General features: G+C 45.3%; 1 protein-coding gene across 2 annotated transcripts in view; it reads left to right on the plus strand.

Annotated features, from left to right (window-relative positions):
- The first annotated feature begins 5,021 nt into the window (after positions 1-5,021).
- tnfsf10l (TNF superfamily member 10, like) overlaps positions 5,022-18,104 on the plus strand; it is a 51,434-nt gene continuing 38,351 nt past the window's right edge. For both annotated transcript variants that reach the window (XM_061066199.1, XM_061066200.1), the window contains exon 1: positions 5,022-5,379. In XM_061066199.1, the coding sequence (XP_060922182.1) occupies positions 5,143-5,379 (237 nt within the window). In that variant the 5' untranslated portion in view covers positions 5,022-5,142. The remainder of the gene's footprint in view (positions 5,380-18,104) is intronic.

Genomic DNA, 18,104 nt, shown 5'->3' on the forward strand with positions numbered 1-18,104 from the left:
TATTTGTTATTGTTGTAACTAAACATTACATTAAATTAATAGACACCTCGTTCATATAGAAATATTGCTTAGAGTTCCGTTAAGTTCTTTTAATTGTTAAAAGGAATAACGATGTATTCCGATGGCAGCGGATTCACTTTGACTTTGCATCACTGAGGTTTTGGCCGGTTTCCCCCCCCCGCTCGCCCCCTGGTGGCACGGCTTCCTGCAGCTGTATTTCACCACCGCTCCGCTTGATCTGGTTTGACGGCGCCAGGATCCCACAGCCCGTCCATGTGGATGTGCACTTTTATGCGGACACAGATTCCCATCAGTCCCAAGTTAAGACATCCGGCACAATTTGCAGCATTCGCTTCCATCGCCTCTCCCAGCTGAGTTGGATTCCGCCGCTCGGACCGTCCAGCGGGCGTCGGGTCGGATTAGAGTGATTTTCATTGAACTGCTGAATTGTTTTCACATCTTTGTCGAGGACGATGTTTGTTCTGATCTCCGGCAGCTTGGAGGTGAGAGAAGCCGGTTTGGAGAAAGTCCTGCCAGGGCAGCAACCGCTCGGAGCAGGTTTCAGCTCTAAAACACACATGTGGGCTCAGGTGGATTCTTCTACAAAATAAAGCAACCCCAAAAAACACTGGGAATACCATTTGTTTCAGGTGTGATGCCGATCCATCTTCACTTTTAGTGTCGAACAGCACTTGGAGACTGCTGAGTGCAGCGATCAGTCTCTTTTATGGCGGCAGCATTGGCTACCGGCTCGGAGGACGTAAATCTTCGTGAGACGGGATCGGCACGGAGGAGAAAGATGAAGGCTCCGTCTTTTTACCACTGTTCAGGAACAAAGATTAAATATTGTTATGCAGAAAGGGTTCAGTGCAATAAAAGGTTTATTCTCTGACATGTCACCGTATTCTAACTCCCTCAGTTTGTGCGTCTCGTGTGTTACAGCTGCATCAGATTTACTCAAAGTTCTGCTCCAGTCGTCTGCACAAGTTCAAATATTTGAACCCTTTGGTCAAGCGGCTCCTCTTTATGCTAAAATTACAAATATATGTGACCCAGTTTGTGCAACGTGAGCAAAATATAATAATTCTATTAATATTGATATCATCTTCGTACGAAATAACTCGTTAAAGGGACTCTTACCTTTGTTGCATTTTTACACTTTTTGTGGATAAGGTTAAATTGGTATTAATAAGGTAATGACACTCTAAAATGCAAGACAGACCCACGAGGAGTAAAAACAAACAATTATTTCACTCTCATAATATTTAGTGAAAACTTCAACCAATAAAATTCTTCGGACCGAAGGACCTTATTGGCCGACAGACCTGTCTGTTTGCTGCATGGACATGCAGGTTTTCCGTCTGCTTCTTGTGGCGCATTCGGGCCCGCGTCATCAAGGCATGTGAATGTAAATGTATATAACTTACCGAATCCATTGCTTTGGTAAACAAAAACTCACGTGCGTGCGTGCGCGGAGGCAGTAGGTTGTTAGTCTGCTTGTAAATAAAGGGAACGAGGGGGTGGGGCATTGGAGGAAGGCGGGATGATTTGAATGTGCTGTAATTCTCAAATGCAACAAAGGTAAGAGTCCCTTTAATGCTTTGCTTGCGTTTTACAACGAGACTTACAACCTTGCTAGCGTCTGTCTCGACATCTGCCGTCATTGAGCTAAACGTTAGCATGCTAACATGTTCAATAATAACCATGTTTACCACAGAGAGTGTGAATAAGGACGAATGAAATGACAGGTCCCCAAATCGTCTGGATCGCCCCCTGGTGGCCGCCTGTAGACGGAGTTGCACAAGAAAACAAGAAACAACTGATTTGACGATAGTAACAATTTAAAAGAAGTTTTACAGCGAGTCAGTCCCGGTTGAACCACACAGATTTGGGGTTAATCTTTTCCAAATCTCTCTGGGCTCCGGGATTCGTGCACAAGCAAACGTTTGACGAGAGGATGCAGAGCGTTGTCCTCACGTTGGTTAAATATCATCGAGACACAGGCTCCTCCCTCGCTTGTGGCCACGAGGAAACGCCTTCACCCCCCAAACGCTGTCAAATCAATCACAAGCAGCGTTTTTTTTCCAGACATGACGTGTTTGACTCTTCTCTCACCTCTCGTATAACTTTTAACGCTGTGGAGTTTTCACCATGTGGGTTTTGATGTTTCTTACAGGCCAGGCTTCATCCCGGCTCACCTGCAGAACGTTCCCTGTGTGGCCAGCGAGGTTTGAACTGAGACGAGAGGGCACATGGAGTCCCAGTGGTCCGAGCAAACTGCTTTCCCATCTGGAGCCGCTGGGGCCACGCCGTCGTCTGACTGGAGAGAACGATGACTCGGGAACATTGCTGTGGTCCCCACCTGCATCTGGGATCCAGTTCCAGCTTTCACAAATCATTTAAACCTCGAAGGAGCAGCGGCCTTGGAAAGTTTCACACGAGAGAAATGTCACCTCCAAGAAGATTGACACAGTAGAGAGCTGTAGTTTTACTTTCTGGACTCTTTGCTTGAAAGGTTTTTGTCGTATATTTGTTAGAGTAGATCATTTTGGTATGTGTTCAAAACATAATGACAGGCTTACGTTTATGATACCTGCCTTCTGTACTCTCAGACATTCTCAGAGAGTCCTCCAGATGTTTACCTTAGAAGTTCTCTCCCTTTTTGAAAGGACACAAAAACATGTCCCCCTTTAGTCAGAAATCCCATGGGAGACGGCATTTACCTGAAGTCATGGGCGGAACCAAACTCTCTATATAAATGTGTGTAAGACCAGGGCTGGTCAGATTTCACTTTTCGCTTGGGTTATTCCTCCAAGTTCTAGAGCTAAGTAAGTATGTAAGTACTGGGTCCGCGTTCCTTTCCTTCACAATCAGCTTCTACAACAAACATTGACATCTCGGCTGACAAGAAATATACTTCAGTTTCAACCCAGTTTGAACCTGGTCCAGAGAATCACAGCCTCTCCTGAGTCTTCAGAGGAGAAACGTCTCGTGGGCGTCTGACGATCCAGAGCTGTTGAACTGGCACCAGCCCAAGCTCATCTGCCTCCCATCCCCGATAAACAGCTCTGACACTGGGCATACGTGCACGGCGTTCCAGCTGTTTATGGGAACGGAGGAAAGGAAACAAAGGAAAGGCCGATGTTTAGAGATGAGGTCTAAACAAAGCTTCAGCCTCTCCTCTCCCCTTTAAAAGCTTTTTGTCTGTTTAGATGGAAAATATCATCTGCATCACGATCCTGTGTCCAAAGATGATGTAAGACTTTCTCATCCCGGCTCGTCTTTTCTGTTCGAGTCCCAGAAACTCACGACTTCTCACCCAAATGGATCCTTCTCCTCCGTGACCCTGGTAGTGAAGGGACGTCCCCTCACGAGCTCGGGTCCCAGCAGCAGCTCGACAGGGTTTCACTGCTTCTGGAAACCAAAGTTTAAATATTTAATCTCAGCTCCACTCGTTTCACAACTGGAGGCTGTTGAGCAAACGTTTGCACACACAGACACACACACAGACACACACACACACACACACACACACTAACACACAACTATAATTAACAGAATATGTGTCAAACAACAAATAAAGCCACAACTAATTATTATTTTCATTGTCAATGAATCTGCTGTTGATCAACTTAATGAAAGAGACAGAAAATAGTGGAACAAATATTACTTTACCATAATTTTTGGGGAAATGGGATTATTTTGATGGACCCAAAAATATTTTGCAATTAGCACATTTTTAGATGATTAATCAAATGATTATTAAACGTTCACACTGAACTCATTGAAAACAAGAGACAGAGAGACAGCGCCCTCTGTTGTTAGAGTTTAGAACAGAAGTATCCTGACTACAGATATAATGGAAGCAAATTAAAAGACTTTATTTCGAAAGCAATTTTCTAAACAAAACAATAATAAGAAAGTTAAAGAAAATATTACACTGGCCCCATCTGATTGGCCCCTGAGGTGTTGACAATACTATCAACAAATATGGAATATATTTTCTAAGCTTTTTTCAAGAAACTATTTTCCAAATGCATTCAACGAGGTGTGGCTTTGCTCAAAGTTATTTCAGTAAACTAGGAAAATGAAGATAAATGTTGATTGATTTAGAAAAAAATCCAAAATATCTGTTTTCTCTCTCTCACCGAGGAGAACTTGACAAATCACAGAGGAAATGTGGGTTAAATGATAAGATTAGGATGATTAGAATATGATTTATCTTGGAATGTTTGTGTGCGTGTGTGTGTGAGGGAGAGAGAGAGAGACAGAGAGAGAGAGAGAGAGAGAGAGAGAGAGAGAGAGAGAGAGAGAGAGAGAGAGAGAGAGAGAGAGAGAGAGAGAGAGAGAGAGAGAGAGAGAGAGAGAGAGAGAGAGAGAGAGAGAGATTTGATTGTATGTATTTCAAAAATGTTGCTCTTTTATGTTTTCTTTTGGAGGGTGAGCGATTCTCAGCCACATTTCTTATTGAACTGCAAATAGTTAATAATAAACACAGAGAGAGGGAGGGAGAGAGGGAGGGAGAGAGAGAGAGAGATAGAGAGAGAGAGAGAGAGAGAGAGAGAGAGAGAGAGAGAGAGAGAGAGAGAGAGATTTTATTCCATATATTTCAATATGTTGCTCTTTTATGTTTTCTTTTGGAGGGTGAGCGATTCTCAGCCACATTTTTATTGAACTGCAAATAGTTAATAATAAACACAGAGAAAACGAGGGAGGGAGAGCGAGAGAGAGAGAGAGAGAGAGAGAGAGAGAGAGAGCATTCCTCCACAGCTCCAGGGTGATGAATAGTGTAACCCTGCCCCTCTGAGCAGCTCCTCTCTCTCCTGCAGCTCCTCAGTCCATCGCTGCTCCTGCTCCTCCAGCACCTCCTCTACCTTCTCCTCCTCCACCTTCTCCTCAACCTTCTCCTCCACCTTCTCCTCAACCTTCTCCTCCAGCACATTCTCCTCCACCTTCTCCTCCTGCTCCTCCAGCAGCTCCTCCAGCAGCTCCTCGGACATGGACGCGTCCGGACTCTGACTCCCTTCCCTTCCTGCAGCAGCAGCGTGCAGAGCTCCAGCGGGTCGCGCATGGGACGCACCGGGATCTAACCTGTGGCTCCTGGTTGTTCCTCTGGTCTCCACTCATGCTTTGGGGAATGCCATGGCCACCCCGAGCAGCCAGCAGCAGCAGCAGCAGCAGCAGGACTACTTCAGGTCCGTGAGCAGCGAGTCCACCACCTACATGATGGTGCCGGCCGCCGGGCCCGGGGGTCCCGGGGGGGGGCGCAAGGAGGCGCCCTCCAAGATGTGGGTGGCCATGGTGGTGATCGTGGTGGTGGTGCTGCAGATCGCCTCCACCACCGGGCTCTTTGTCTACCTGAACATGTCCATCTCCCAGGTAAGAGCTGAGACACATGGGCTTCTTATGGGGGGGTAGGAGTGTGTGTGGGGGGATAGGAGTGGGGGGGTGGTTCGCTTTTACGCACGGAACTGGCACAGAAGTCCACGAGCTCCAAACCAGTATCACACACACACACACACACACACAGACACACAAACCAGTAACAACACGCAGGAACACTCGGTCCCAGTTTGCTGGAAGCGTCTGTTCCATTTCTCACTGGAACTCTGGTTCTTTTTTGGGGGGGGTGGGTTGGTGGGGGGTCGGTGTGGGGGGGTGATTCATTTATGGCGCAGCTGGATTCGCCTCCGACCTGTTGGAACAATGCATGCATGGAGGGTGGGGGGTGGGGGGGAATCAGCAATCTGTCTGTCTGTCCAGCAGCAGTTTATTTTGGAGGACCATACATGACTTAAGTATAAATAAATAAATAAATAAATACATGTAGAAATAAATACAGAAGTAAATACATAAATAAATAAAAAAGGAAATAAAAAAGGAAATAAAAAAGGAAATAAAAAAGAAAATACGGAAATAAATAAATAAATAAATGTGGAAGACATTTATTTAGACATTTCTGTTGTTATTACCGTATTTATTTATTTATTTCTGTATTAATTTCTTAATTTCCTTTTTTATTTATTTATTTCTGTATTTTTGTATTTCTGTATTTTTGTATTTCTGTATTTTTGTATTTCTGTATTTATTTATTTATTATTTATACATTTATTTATTTATTTATACTTAAGTCATGTATGGTCCTCCATAGTTTATCGAGGTAAACGGGTGAAACTCTACGTGAGTAAAGAGGAAACACGCTGGAGCCATTAAGAGGACACGAGCTGTCGAGCAGGACTTTCTCTGAGAGTCGGTTACAGATGTGGTGTGCAGAGGTGAAGTCTGCAGGGATGGAGCTGGGACGGTGGGGGGGGGGGATCTGCTCCCAGCTCTCACCTCACAAATGCACTTTTGATAAAGAGAGTCATATTTGTATTATTCGGTCCCTGCAGCCGACAGGGTTTGCTTCTCCTGTAAAGTTCAACCTGCTGCTCCTCACAAACACAGGAGAAGTTGTTCATGAGGCAGAAAAGTTCCCGGTGACATGTGAGCTCGTTATTTTCCAAAGCCACAGTCCTCGTATGTGTTGTCAGTGGCGAGTGTGGTGAGGGAGGAAACACGAGAGGGAGGCCGGGGGAGACACAACCAGGGGAAGAACTATCCTTTTCATCAAGAGAAGAAAGTCCTGTATTACATAAATGATCCACTTTATCATCTTCTCTCAGACTAAAGAAATAATGTGTGACTTTTATATCATATCGTCCAGCAGGAGTTCTGCTCTATCGGACAAATTGAGACACATATCGTTGTTAGAATTAAATCAAATACATTTTTATTTGTTTGTCCCGTAATCACAGATCCCAGTTTGTCTCGTAGATCTTAACAAGGTGCGACTTCCTCTGTTCTTCACCCACAACAAGAGAGAAACTACCAAACAGAAACTTGTTAACAGGAGGGGTGCGGGGGGGGGACGACACCATAGAAACCTGTCGGTGGGCGCGGTCACACTCGCAGTATCTAAGGTCAAAGTTCACCAAAGTTAGACTCCACATGAAGCCATAGGGAGAAAGTAGGTGAGATAGGAAGTGAGAGGGAAGCAAAGGTTCTCCAGAGCTACTTTCTCTCATGTGTGACTCTGGCCTGAACTGAGGGGGGGGCCGGTGGTCTGGTGCAGACGGTGCAGACGGTGGAAATCTGGGGCCAAGACTCTGTCTACCGCTCACTGTTCAGAGTTTACACTTTGCTTTGGCTAATCTCTAATAATCTCTAATAACAGTCGTCTGCACATGAAGGCAGATAAATTAAAAACCATCGCTCTCCGGCCGGCAACCATAGAAACCAGAAGCTCCAGATCCTTGTCCTCTGTGCAGACACACACAAACACACACACACACACACAGACACACACACAGACACACACACAGACAGTGGTGTATAAAGTACTTGAAAGCCATACTTGAGTAAAAGTACAGATATCTTACCTGAAAGTGACTTTGGTAAAAGTAGAAGTCACCCGTCAGAAAATGACTTGAGTAAAAGTCTTAAAGTAGCTCATATATAAAAGGACTTAAGTATCAAAAGTATCTGGTGTTGAAATGTACTTAAGTATCAAAAGTAAAAGTACAACTACCAAAATTAAAAATGCAAAGTGCTTTTTATAGTAGGCCTATACAGACACAAAACAATCCAAAATGTTTCTCCTCAAGATTTATCTCAACTGACTGAAACATTTTAACAACAATATGAATACAATGTATATAATGTAAAAAATGTTAACCCTAGATGAGAGAGAGAGAGAGAGTAACGAGCCAGTTTGAGAATGTAAGAAGTAGAAAGTACACATATTTTTGTTCAAATGTAACGAGTAAAAGTAAAAAGTCGTCAGGAAAAGAAGTACTCAAGTAAAGTACAGATATGTGAAAAATCTACTTAAGTACAGAAACAAAGTATTTCTACCTCGTTACTTCCCACCACTGCACACAGACACACACACACACAGACACACACACAGACACACACACAGTACAGTGTACGTGTTGAGCTCTTCTGATCCTCTACGTGGTTAAAGGTTAATTCTGTTCATATGAAGAATCAGTGGCAGCCAGAGATGACGTACGACCCCGGTGATGTGTGATTCCCAGCAGGAAGTGCGTTTAATCTGAACTGGGTTTAGTGGTGAAGCTTTTCATCTCCGCATGAGAAGACGTGAAATGTGTCCAGCTCGCCGTGGAGGTGGTCACGCCTGTTCCAGGACCTCGTTACGCACACGTGTCCCGCACCTGAACCCAGGATAACTTCATCCTGACACGCAAATAAACCCGAGCACAAATCTCTGAGCCACATTCCGTCAGCTCGGAATAAGACGGCGTGGCTTCTCTCTGCAGAGGAAGCTGGGAAACGATATCCGATGTTGTCTTAATGCTTTGGCAGCTCGTTTTCATTCAGAACACGTGTTGCACGATTCATATTTCGGGGGTTTGGTGCTAGTTTAATCCAAAGTGAAGGAGGCTGCGGCTCGGACACGGTTCTACACGGAAACACGGACAAATCTGTAGGGACACGGTTTATTGACGAGTCAGCATAAAGGCAGAGCAAGTGGGAACATCAGTCCAGACAGTGTGGAGGTGCACGCCATCTAAATGAATGCAAAACATATGGTGCATGAATGTGCCATTCGCTAACATGGAGGAGGTGGGTTAATGACCTGTAGGGCCACAAGGGGGTGATCAAGAATCTCCCTCTTTGTTGACTTTACTCTTGTGGTTCACACAGAAACACAACGAGCATGAAACACAAACGTTGACGCTAAATCCTCGAGTCTTCAACACGACCTCAACTCGTCAGAAGTCGTAAAACCTTCAGCAAACGTCCGACTCGTCCGATCTTCAGTCTCCGTTTCTCCGTCGTGAAACCGCGTGAACCTTTGACCCGACTCGTCCTGACATGAAAACACATAAAAGGCAAAATCCACGAGACGTTTGGCTGCTGCTGTTTCCAATCGCCCCCCCGGCACGAGAGCGGAGGCCTGAGGACGAGTGTTGAGAAATGATCCGGACGTTTATTGATGAGACGCAAAGTGGTTGTCGACTTTGATTAATAGATTGAACGGCTGTGGAGGAACTTGAATAATGGGAGGACTGGGGTTTGTGTCTTCATGAGGAACAGCTTAGGGAGGAGGAATGAAATCCACGGAGCCGTGCACGTGCATGTGTGTGTGCATGTGCACGTGGGGGATTCCCTGGTTCTCATGCAGAGGGCCGGCTATTTTTAATGTGGAAACAGTCTCCTCTTTGAATCGCTGTGGAGCTGCAGCTCATTCCAGTTCGGCTAAAACAAAAGATCCTCGGGACAATGAGCGTCGAATAATGAGGAATGCTCCAGTGTGGCTCAGAGCTCCGGCATTCACACACACAGACACACAAACAACAGACACACAAACATATGAATGTAGAAGATCCTGGTCTCCTGGGTGCGCGTCCTCATGTTGTTTATTTAATTTGACTAATGCTGAATGAGGCAAGTTGCACAGAAATATACTAAAGTGTTTAGGAAGCTGTTTTATTGTTTTATTCCACAGTGTCTAGGAACCTAAAGATTTAAGCAGCTTTAGAGATAATGATTATAATTAATGAATAATAGGGGATCAACCTAATGGATGATGATAAAACAACTTCAGAAATGTTTCAGTGTGTTTATCATGAGGACACTTGTGTGTGTCTGTGTGTGTGTGTGTGTGTGTGTGTGAGAGCAGCGGCTATTTCCAGCCTCTTGAGTCATTTGTGTGGTTTTGTGTGTGTTATCTGTGCTTGTGTGTGCGATTGACATTCCATTCCTCAGACTTCAACTGGTCAACTTTATTATTGTTTGGGTTCACTGATAGGCTATTACTCACCCTTACATGCAACAATACACCCGGCCCCGTCTGTGTGTGTCTGTGTGTGTGTGTGTGTCTGTGTGAGTGTGAGTGTGTGTGTGTGTGTGTGTGTGTGTGTGTGTGTGTGTGAGAGTGTGAGTGTGTGTGGTCTGATCACACAGAAAACCTTTCACTTCAGGGCCACATTAGACTTTAGAGCTGGTGTTAGATGATCTCAGCTGCTGAGGTTTCGGCCCACGTCTCTCCTCCAGCTCACACGTCCTGATCCACTGACAGAGGATTTCTCTCTGAGCCGTGGCGAGGCCGGAGGCGCCAACGCCGTCACGTGACGTGTGACACGTTGAGTGAGCGCCACACGTCGACGCCTGCTGAGGAGTCGTAGCTGTCGCTGTCCGTGTGTCTGAGCTGCACACGGGTTAAATATCAAGTAGAAAATTGAGTTAGTAGCATTTTAACGTCTGACAATTTCGCCCCCTCACTAACAAACACACACACAAACACACACACACGCTGGTTTTTCCACTGCAGCCTCCCTGTGTGGCCTCAGCTGTCTGACGTGACCTCCTCTAGCAGCGGTACAGAACCGTTGTTCCACGACAACACAAATCTGCTCAGGTTTTATAAGACAAGGACGAGGTCAAGGTCAAAGAATCTATAAAGGTCCTAACAGGGGAGAAAACATGTGTGTGTGTTTGTGATGTGCAATGTGCAACATGTGTGTGCGTTACAGGGGGTCTTGTGATTCCACACACACACACACACACACACGCAGGTGCACACAGATTCATCAACAGTTTTGAGGAGAATCAAATCCTTCACTGCAAATATTTACCTTTAATTTGAGGCTCCTCATAGAAACCTCACGCACCAGGCGCCACGGCCAAAATACACAACTCTCTCTCTCGCTCTTTCTCTCTCTCTCTCTCTCTCTCTCTCTCTCTCTCTCTCTCTCTCTCTCTCTCTCTCTCTCTCTCTCTCTCTCTCTCTCTCTCTCTCTCTCTCTCACCCTCTCTGTCTCTTTACCTCCCACTCCCCCGTCGTCCCTCGGTGTTATGGTTGTAGTTCACGTTGGAGAGTCGAGTTACAGTCAGTTTTCGGGCTAAAGTGTGTGTGTGTGTGTGTGTCTGTGTGTGTGTGTGTCTGTGTGTGTGTGTGTGTGTGTGTGTGTGTGTGTGTGTGTGTGTGTGTGTACAGATATTTCAGGGGTGACACAAGCTTGGTTTGTTATCTTTAATGAGCGTTAGTCTTAAGGTTAAATGATTATCTGGTAATGGCTGGGTGTGTGTGTGTGTGTGTGTGTGTGTGTGTCTATGGCCATTTACATGTAATAACACTTATTAAAATGTTCAACCTGAATATGTATTTATATTTTGCAACATGCACACACACCCGCGGTGAGAGGCAGATACCTGACGACCCAGAATCCTCAGGAGGAAGTTGTTCCCCAGCAACTTTTCTCTGGTGTGTGTTTTCATGGCCGGGTCGTTTGGAGCAGGATGAAAAGAAAGGCGGCGATTACAGGAAAGAGGAGAGAGAGAGAGAGAGAGCGTCAGGGCTGAAGGGGGGGGGGGCAGGAGGAGGTGAAGCCTGGAGCTCTGAAACCTTCTCAAGTGGGTCAATGCTGGATCCTGAACAGAAAGTCGAGGGTTTTTAGTTTCTGAAATCCTGGAGGAAGTGGAGATCACGAGATGTTTCCAAGTTTCAAGGAAGACGAGACAGACGTGGAGACGTGTTGGAGGAGTTCGTCTCTAAAGATGATGTGACGTGATCGACCACAGACCCAGACCCGCCACACACAGACACACACAGACACACACAGACACACACACAGACGCACACATTACTTGATTTAACAGCTTGACACGTGAAAACAGGATATTTGCGTTCCCACGTTGGAATGCTCTTTAGGATGTGGCTACAGCTGTGTGTGTGTGTCTGTGTGTGTGTGAGTCAGTCTGTGTGTGTGTGTGTGTGTGTGTGTGCCAACAGCTGGTGCTGAGCTGTGTGTTATCACTTTGTTTGCTCAGTCAACTTGGTTTTAAATTGATGATAAATCCTTCTCATCAGACTCAAGGTCGTGTGGCACAGTGAGTTCCTGATATCAGAGCTGCTAACTTTCATAACTTATCTTTTCTCTTGTTTATCTCCGCTCACTAATAATGTAAAGCACTGATTCCACCACTTAGGCTTTGTTTTCGTCTTTTTGCAGGTTTTTAAAAAGAAAGAGGCAATGTATTTCGTTCCCATCATGTTCAAAGAGCCGATTCAAACCCACGTCTGCTGCAGAGCTGCTGAGTCAGATGAAAAGACAGAAGAAGTCAGACGTTAGTGAGTTCTTCTGACCAGTGGAGAAGGAGCTTTTGTTTGTTAGTTAGCAGGTTTACACAGAAAGGATGGATTACGTGTGGTGAATTTAACTTTGGCTTCATGAGGGGACGGCTGGGCCTCGGGCGGAGATGTGAACTCTACTCCGAGTCCTTCTGCTTGTGAAACGACTCTCGGTCCCATTGCAAGCGTTGCAAAATCTGAAAGTTAAAGATTAAGAAACTTGGTTTTTCAAAATGAAAGATGCTGAAGAAAGTCCATCAGGGAGTTGGGGTGGAAAGTTTATTAACCAGGGAAATGTCCCAGTGAAAACTTAACCAAGTGAACTTTAACAGGAATAAAAAATGGCACAAAAATGTAAAAGAAAACGTTCAGTATCGGCACATAACAAATATCTTCATCAATATTTAACTTCAAACTTTAAATTCTGAGTCCAACGACTTCAGAATGATGGTGAAATTGATTAAAAGACCAAAAAGCGAATGTAATACATAAAGAAACCGGGCCGGTCTTTTATAAACCTGAACACGTTTGTTGGCAGGTGATGATTCTCCTATTAATTTTAGTATGAGCTTGTTAAATTATACGGACTCCACAGACTAATGGAGTCCATGTTTGAGCTTTAACACCCACACACTCAGGAATAAAGAAAACATGCTCGGCTCGAGGTGAATAAAACTAGAATGAGTAAAGATGTTCACCTCCTCTCATCCATCCATCCTCCCTCGTTTCCAACCTCCAGTGTCCCGGCTCCATGTGGCTCCGATCTCCCTGTAACCACATCTCCACCGCTCTGTACTCTCTGCACCGATCGGATCGGAAACTCGGCTGAAACGAGTCCCAGTCAAACCACAGCTCAAGCTCCAGTGGGCTGGGATGTGACAACGCTGGTTAAGGGTGAAGGTATTTAAAAGAAAATACAGGGGGAAATGAAGGGTTCTCTTATTACCCGTCTCTGTGGCTCGGTTGGTGGCTGGCTCTTTGTTGTTTTAGTTGGTTGGTCGCCTGGTTGGTCGGTTGGTCGGCTCGTTGGTCGGCTGGTTGGTTGGTTAGTTGATTAGATGATTGGTCGGTTGGTCGGTTGGTCGGCTGGTTGGTTGGTTGGTTGGTTGGTTAGTTGAATAGATGGTTGGTCGGTTGGTCGGCTGGTTGGTCGCCTGGTTGGTTGGTTGGTTGGTTAGTTGATTAGATGGTTGGTCGGTTGGTCGGCTGGTTGGTTGGTTGGTTAGTTAGTTGATTAGATGGTTGGTCGGTTGGTCGGCTGGTTGGTTAGTTGGTTGGTTAGTTAGTTGATTAGATGATTGGTCGGTTGGTCGGTTGGTCGGCTGGTCGGTTGGTTGGTTGGTTAGTTGATTAGATGGTTGGTCGGTTGGTCGGCTGGTTGGTTGGTTGGTTGGTTAGTTGATTAGATGGTTGGTCGGTTGGTCGGCTGGTTGGTTGGTTGGTTGGTTAGTTGATTAGATGGTTGGTCGGTTGGTCGGCTGGTTGGTTGGTTGGTTGGTTAGTTGATTAGATGGTTGGTCGGTTGGTCGGCTGGTTGGTTGGTTGATTAGATGGTTAGTTAGTTGATTAGATGGTTGGATGGTTGGTTAGTTGGTTGGTTGGTTGGTTGATTAGATGGTTAGTTAGTTGATTAGATGGTTGGTCGGTTGGTTGGTTGGTTAGTTAGTTGATTAGATGGTTAGTTAGTTGATTAGATGGTTGGATGGTTGGTTGGTTGGTTGGTTGGTTGGTTGGTTGGTTGATTAGATGGTTAGTTAGTTGATTAGATGGTTGGTTGGTTGGTTAGTTAGTTGATTAGATGGTTAGTTAGTTGATTAGATGGTTGGATGGTTGGTTGGATGGTTGGTTGGTTGATTAGATGGTTAGTTAGTTGATTAGATGGTTGGATGCCTGGTTGATACTAATTGGAAACATCAGAGTTCTTCAGTGAATAGTTTTATCACTAATTAACAATCCTGAGACTTTTGAATTGGCCTCATAAGCTCCCTCGTAACCTACGTTTAATCATGTTAGGTTGTAGGTATAGGTGTGTGTATATAGATAAAGATATATATATTTGTATATATTTTGGACTGAAAATTACATCACTGGAATGATCCTTTGATTAATCGTCTTGACGACCGGCTCCAGAGTGAATTTGTCGTCAGCCCGACACGACGCTGACGTCAGCTCCGCCTCCAGGAACTTGTGATGATCCTTTTTTCTCTGTTTCTGTTCATCAGCTGGTTAATGGAGAATGAAAGTATCTGTTGATTTCAGTCGTCGTCACTACAGCTGCCGGCTCATTTGAAGGTTCTTTTTATGGAGGCGAGTAGAGTTGCCTCCATTATGCTGTGTAGTGCTTTGAACTCCACCGAGCAGAGAGAGGAGTCGATTCTTTAGAGTTCTGTGGAGACGGCAGCATGAACAAGGACGATCCTATACGTGGTGAAAAGGTAAACATGTATATATAACTGCAGAGTTAATATAAGTTTGTCCATTGTAAGAGCAAAGAAACAGACACAAAGAAAATGAAGTGGCCTATATTGAGAGTTTAGTTTGTTTAAATGAGAGCTGACAGAGAGAGAGGAGGGTCGAGTTCCCGTGTTCTGAGTCACAACACTGATATCAGACTGTGTGTGTGTGTGTGTGTTAGTGTGTGTGTGTGTGTGTGTGTGTCATCTGATTAGTCAGCAGTTGATTGGTTGGAACGTTCCTAGCTGGTCTTACATGATCTAACCCTGGGAAAGGGCCGACATCTCAGACCTGGCACAAGAAGGAGGGCTTGTTAGTGTCAGCTGAAACAAGTCTGTCTACTCCAATGTTTTCCTCCGTCTCAGACACACACACACACACACACACACACACACACACACAGACACACACACTCTGATATCAGCGTTTTGACTCCGGACCCGGTAACGAGACCCTCCTCAGCCTCTTGTCAGCTCTCATTTCTCCACCAATTAAACAACCGGTGAACTCTTTTCTTCTCCGTCCTCAAATCTTTTCCCCAATTATCTTTTCCACCGTTTGCACCTCTCCTCCTCTCGTCCACTTCCACTGCCGCTGCCTCCTCAGGAAACCTTCATGTTGTCTCTCCCATGTCTCATTGACTGAAGCGCTGGAGTCTCATGAAAGGCATTGAGACGTGTCCTTATCGCCTTAGAAGATCTAAGACCTCTGGCTTCACGTTTCATGATCTACAGTCAAACTGTTTCATTAGAAGCTGGTGCGTGTGTGATCACAGATCCATGAACCAGTGAATCAGCCGCTCAGTGAGGATCTGGCTTCGTGTGCAGCTGCTGAACGACAAAGAGGCGAAAACAAGACTCGGTTCAAGCTTCCCCTCGGACCGTGACCTGTAAAAAGTGTTGTCATGTTCTGGTCGACTTTTCGTCTGTTAGGAGTTGGAGCCGGACGAGGTTAAGAAAGCAGCTTTTGGCACCGATGCTCGATTACAGCACCGACTTTGTAGCTCATGAGAAAATTTGGCTTTCGAAATAGCCAGACTGATTATGTTGAGATCTGCGTCGCGACAAATCATCATTTTGAAAGAACAAACCCATTTGGCTGTTGTTTGTCGACTGGAATTCAATGTCTCGATGTCTCAGAGAACACTCTGTACCTGTTTGCTCAGAAAGACACATCAACTGCTTGGATGTAATCTAAGATTGTGTTTCCCTGCCAATTTAAAGGAGTGATCTCAAGCTTTGGCTCTTTCTAAATATTAAAACTCAGAGGAACAGTTGAGAAACACTAAGCAATAGAGTCACGACCACGTTGGTGGACATCAGGGTGACAGCAGCTCGTCCTCTGGGGACAACAAATGTCATAATTCATCTAAAACCATCTCATCTAGTTGTCGAGACATTTCGTTCACTCTCCTTCCTCAAAGTACAACGTGTACTATCTCGTTGTTGTCCGGAGGAAATGGAAAAATCTTCGCCTTCCTTCTCTGGTTTCTCAGAAAGGTGAGATTGTTTGCAAGACACAATATCAGCGGCAAATAATTCCATCGACTAAACAAACAGGTTCTCAGACTTTTAAGAGTTGCCATGTGTGCGAGTTTCTCAACATGTTGCTTAAACGCACAATTATGGCGTAGAAGGAAGAAGTTAGGTTCGGGTGTGGCTCTGTATTACAAGTCCGGTAATGTGGCATCGGGAAGTGTGTGAATGTAGGAGGGCACTTTGGAGTGAAGGGTGGCACGGGGGGTGCAGTGGTTAGCATGGTTAGCTCCAGAAGGTCGTAGGTGTGATGATTGTTTGTGTGGTGGTGGAATCAGCTCCGATCTGTTTAAAATCCACCGGATCTGACTCAGTAAACATGTTTTCATTCCGTGATAATGATTTTAAAGCTCATTTTAAAGTCTGACCTTGTCATTTTGATAAAGCTTCGCCAGGTCCACAGGTGCTCACTTCGAGTAAATATTTAAACCTTATTCGCTGCAGTGGAATAATGAAATATGAATTTATGGAATGAGACAAACACTGAGGAGTTTTGCAGCATTGTGTTTTCTTTGTGAACATGTAGAGAGTGTAGATAATTCCCAGAAGGCAACAGTGTGTGTCCCTGTGGTCGCTGGAGACACAAACCAACTCCTCATCTGCCACCTGCAGCTTCTGTTGATTACATGTAACTCACCACGTAGCATTTCAGAATGAGACACTTCTTCAATTATAAAAACACATTGTTGAATATTCTGCTGAGTGTTTGGTGTTTTTCTAATTTCAAGTGAATCTTCAGATCTTCAGATTGAATCAGAACGTGTCCCCTCTCCTTGTTTTCCCTCTCGTGAGGACGTCTGGCTCCACCAGAGAAAACAGGGATCAGCTTCTCTCCGTGCCCCTAAAACAACACCTGTAAACTCCTCACTCTTTTGAGTCATTCTTACTCATCGCCTCTTACAGACCCGGCTGCCCACCCAAGCTGGGCCTGCCCACCCACAGACATCTGAAGGACCGCACAGCAGCACAGTGACCAACACATCACTTCATCCAATCACTGGGTCTCCTGGGGTCAAGCTTTTGTCTCTAATTCTCCCAAAAACAAAACCACACCCTGAACGCCTCACACCTCCACTGAGAACCAGACATCTTCATCAGGATCCACAAGTTGATCCCAGGGAAACTGAACCAGGGGGTCGTTTGTTCAAACCCTGACTCCTCCAGGTCTGTAGGACACTGAACCCCCCGGTAGAAGACCCCAAACAGTGTCTTCCCTTCCCTGTTCACAATCCGACTTGTCCACCAGCGATACTTTGGGTCTCCAGCTATTCCCACATGAATGCAGATACATTAAAAAGCAGATCGCGGATGCATTTCCCTTGCGATTAGCAACAGAAACCAGAAGCTTCCGGTCCCAAGATCTTGTGATTCTGCATATTCATGTGATTTATGGAGATGAACCCTAAACGTCCCTCAACATCTGGACCAGCAGTGTGTGAATGGTGTTGTAGGAAAGTGTGTGAATGAGTAAATATGGCTTTGAACTGAGAAGCGTTCTGAGTGGTGGATGAGACCAGAAAAGCTCGATTATTAATACTCTTCATTCCATTGGAACCAGATAAATATCGTGAGGGTACTTCGGGCAACAGCGTCCACCAGTTTGACAAATAATCTCCAGCTGTTCTCCTAATTTAGATCGGTTGTCTTCTAGCGACCGGTGGCCTCGTTCTAAATCTGGAGTCCACACATCCAGGCAGCGGAGGCCTCTGCAGCCCTTGATATCCCATGATGCACCTTGTCACGTGACCTCTGTGGTGTGGTGGCGACCTGGAGATGTTGTGGTTCCCGTGTGTTCATTAACATTAACCTGCCTTGTGTTTGCCAGCTGTCAGTTGGGTTTCAGTATGTGTTGGCTTCCTGGTGATAAGCTTGGGAAATGATTGACTCTCGCCTGAATGGCCTCCTTTAGTTTTGCTTTCTGTGAGACTCCTCCCACTTTGTCCTCTGCACGCAGCTCTCGCTTTCTTCTTCTT

The sequence above is a fragment of the Limanda limanda genome, chromosome 22 (genome assembly GCF_963576545.1).
Source record: "Limanda limanda chromosome 22, fLimLim1.1, whole genome shotgun sequence".
In the NCBI taxonomy this organism is placed as follows: Eukaryota; Metazoa; Chordata; class Actinopteri; order Pleuronectiformes; family Pleuronectidae; genus Limanda; species Limanda limanda.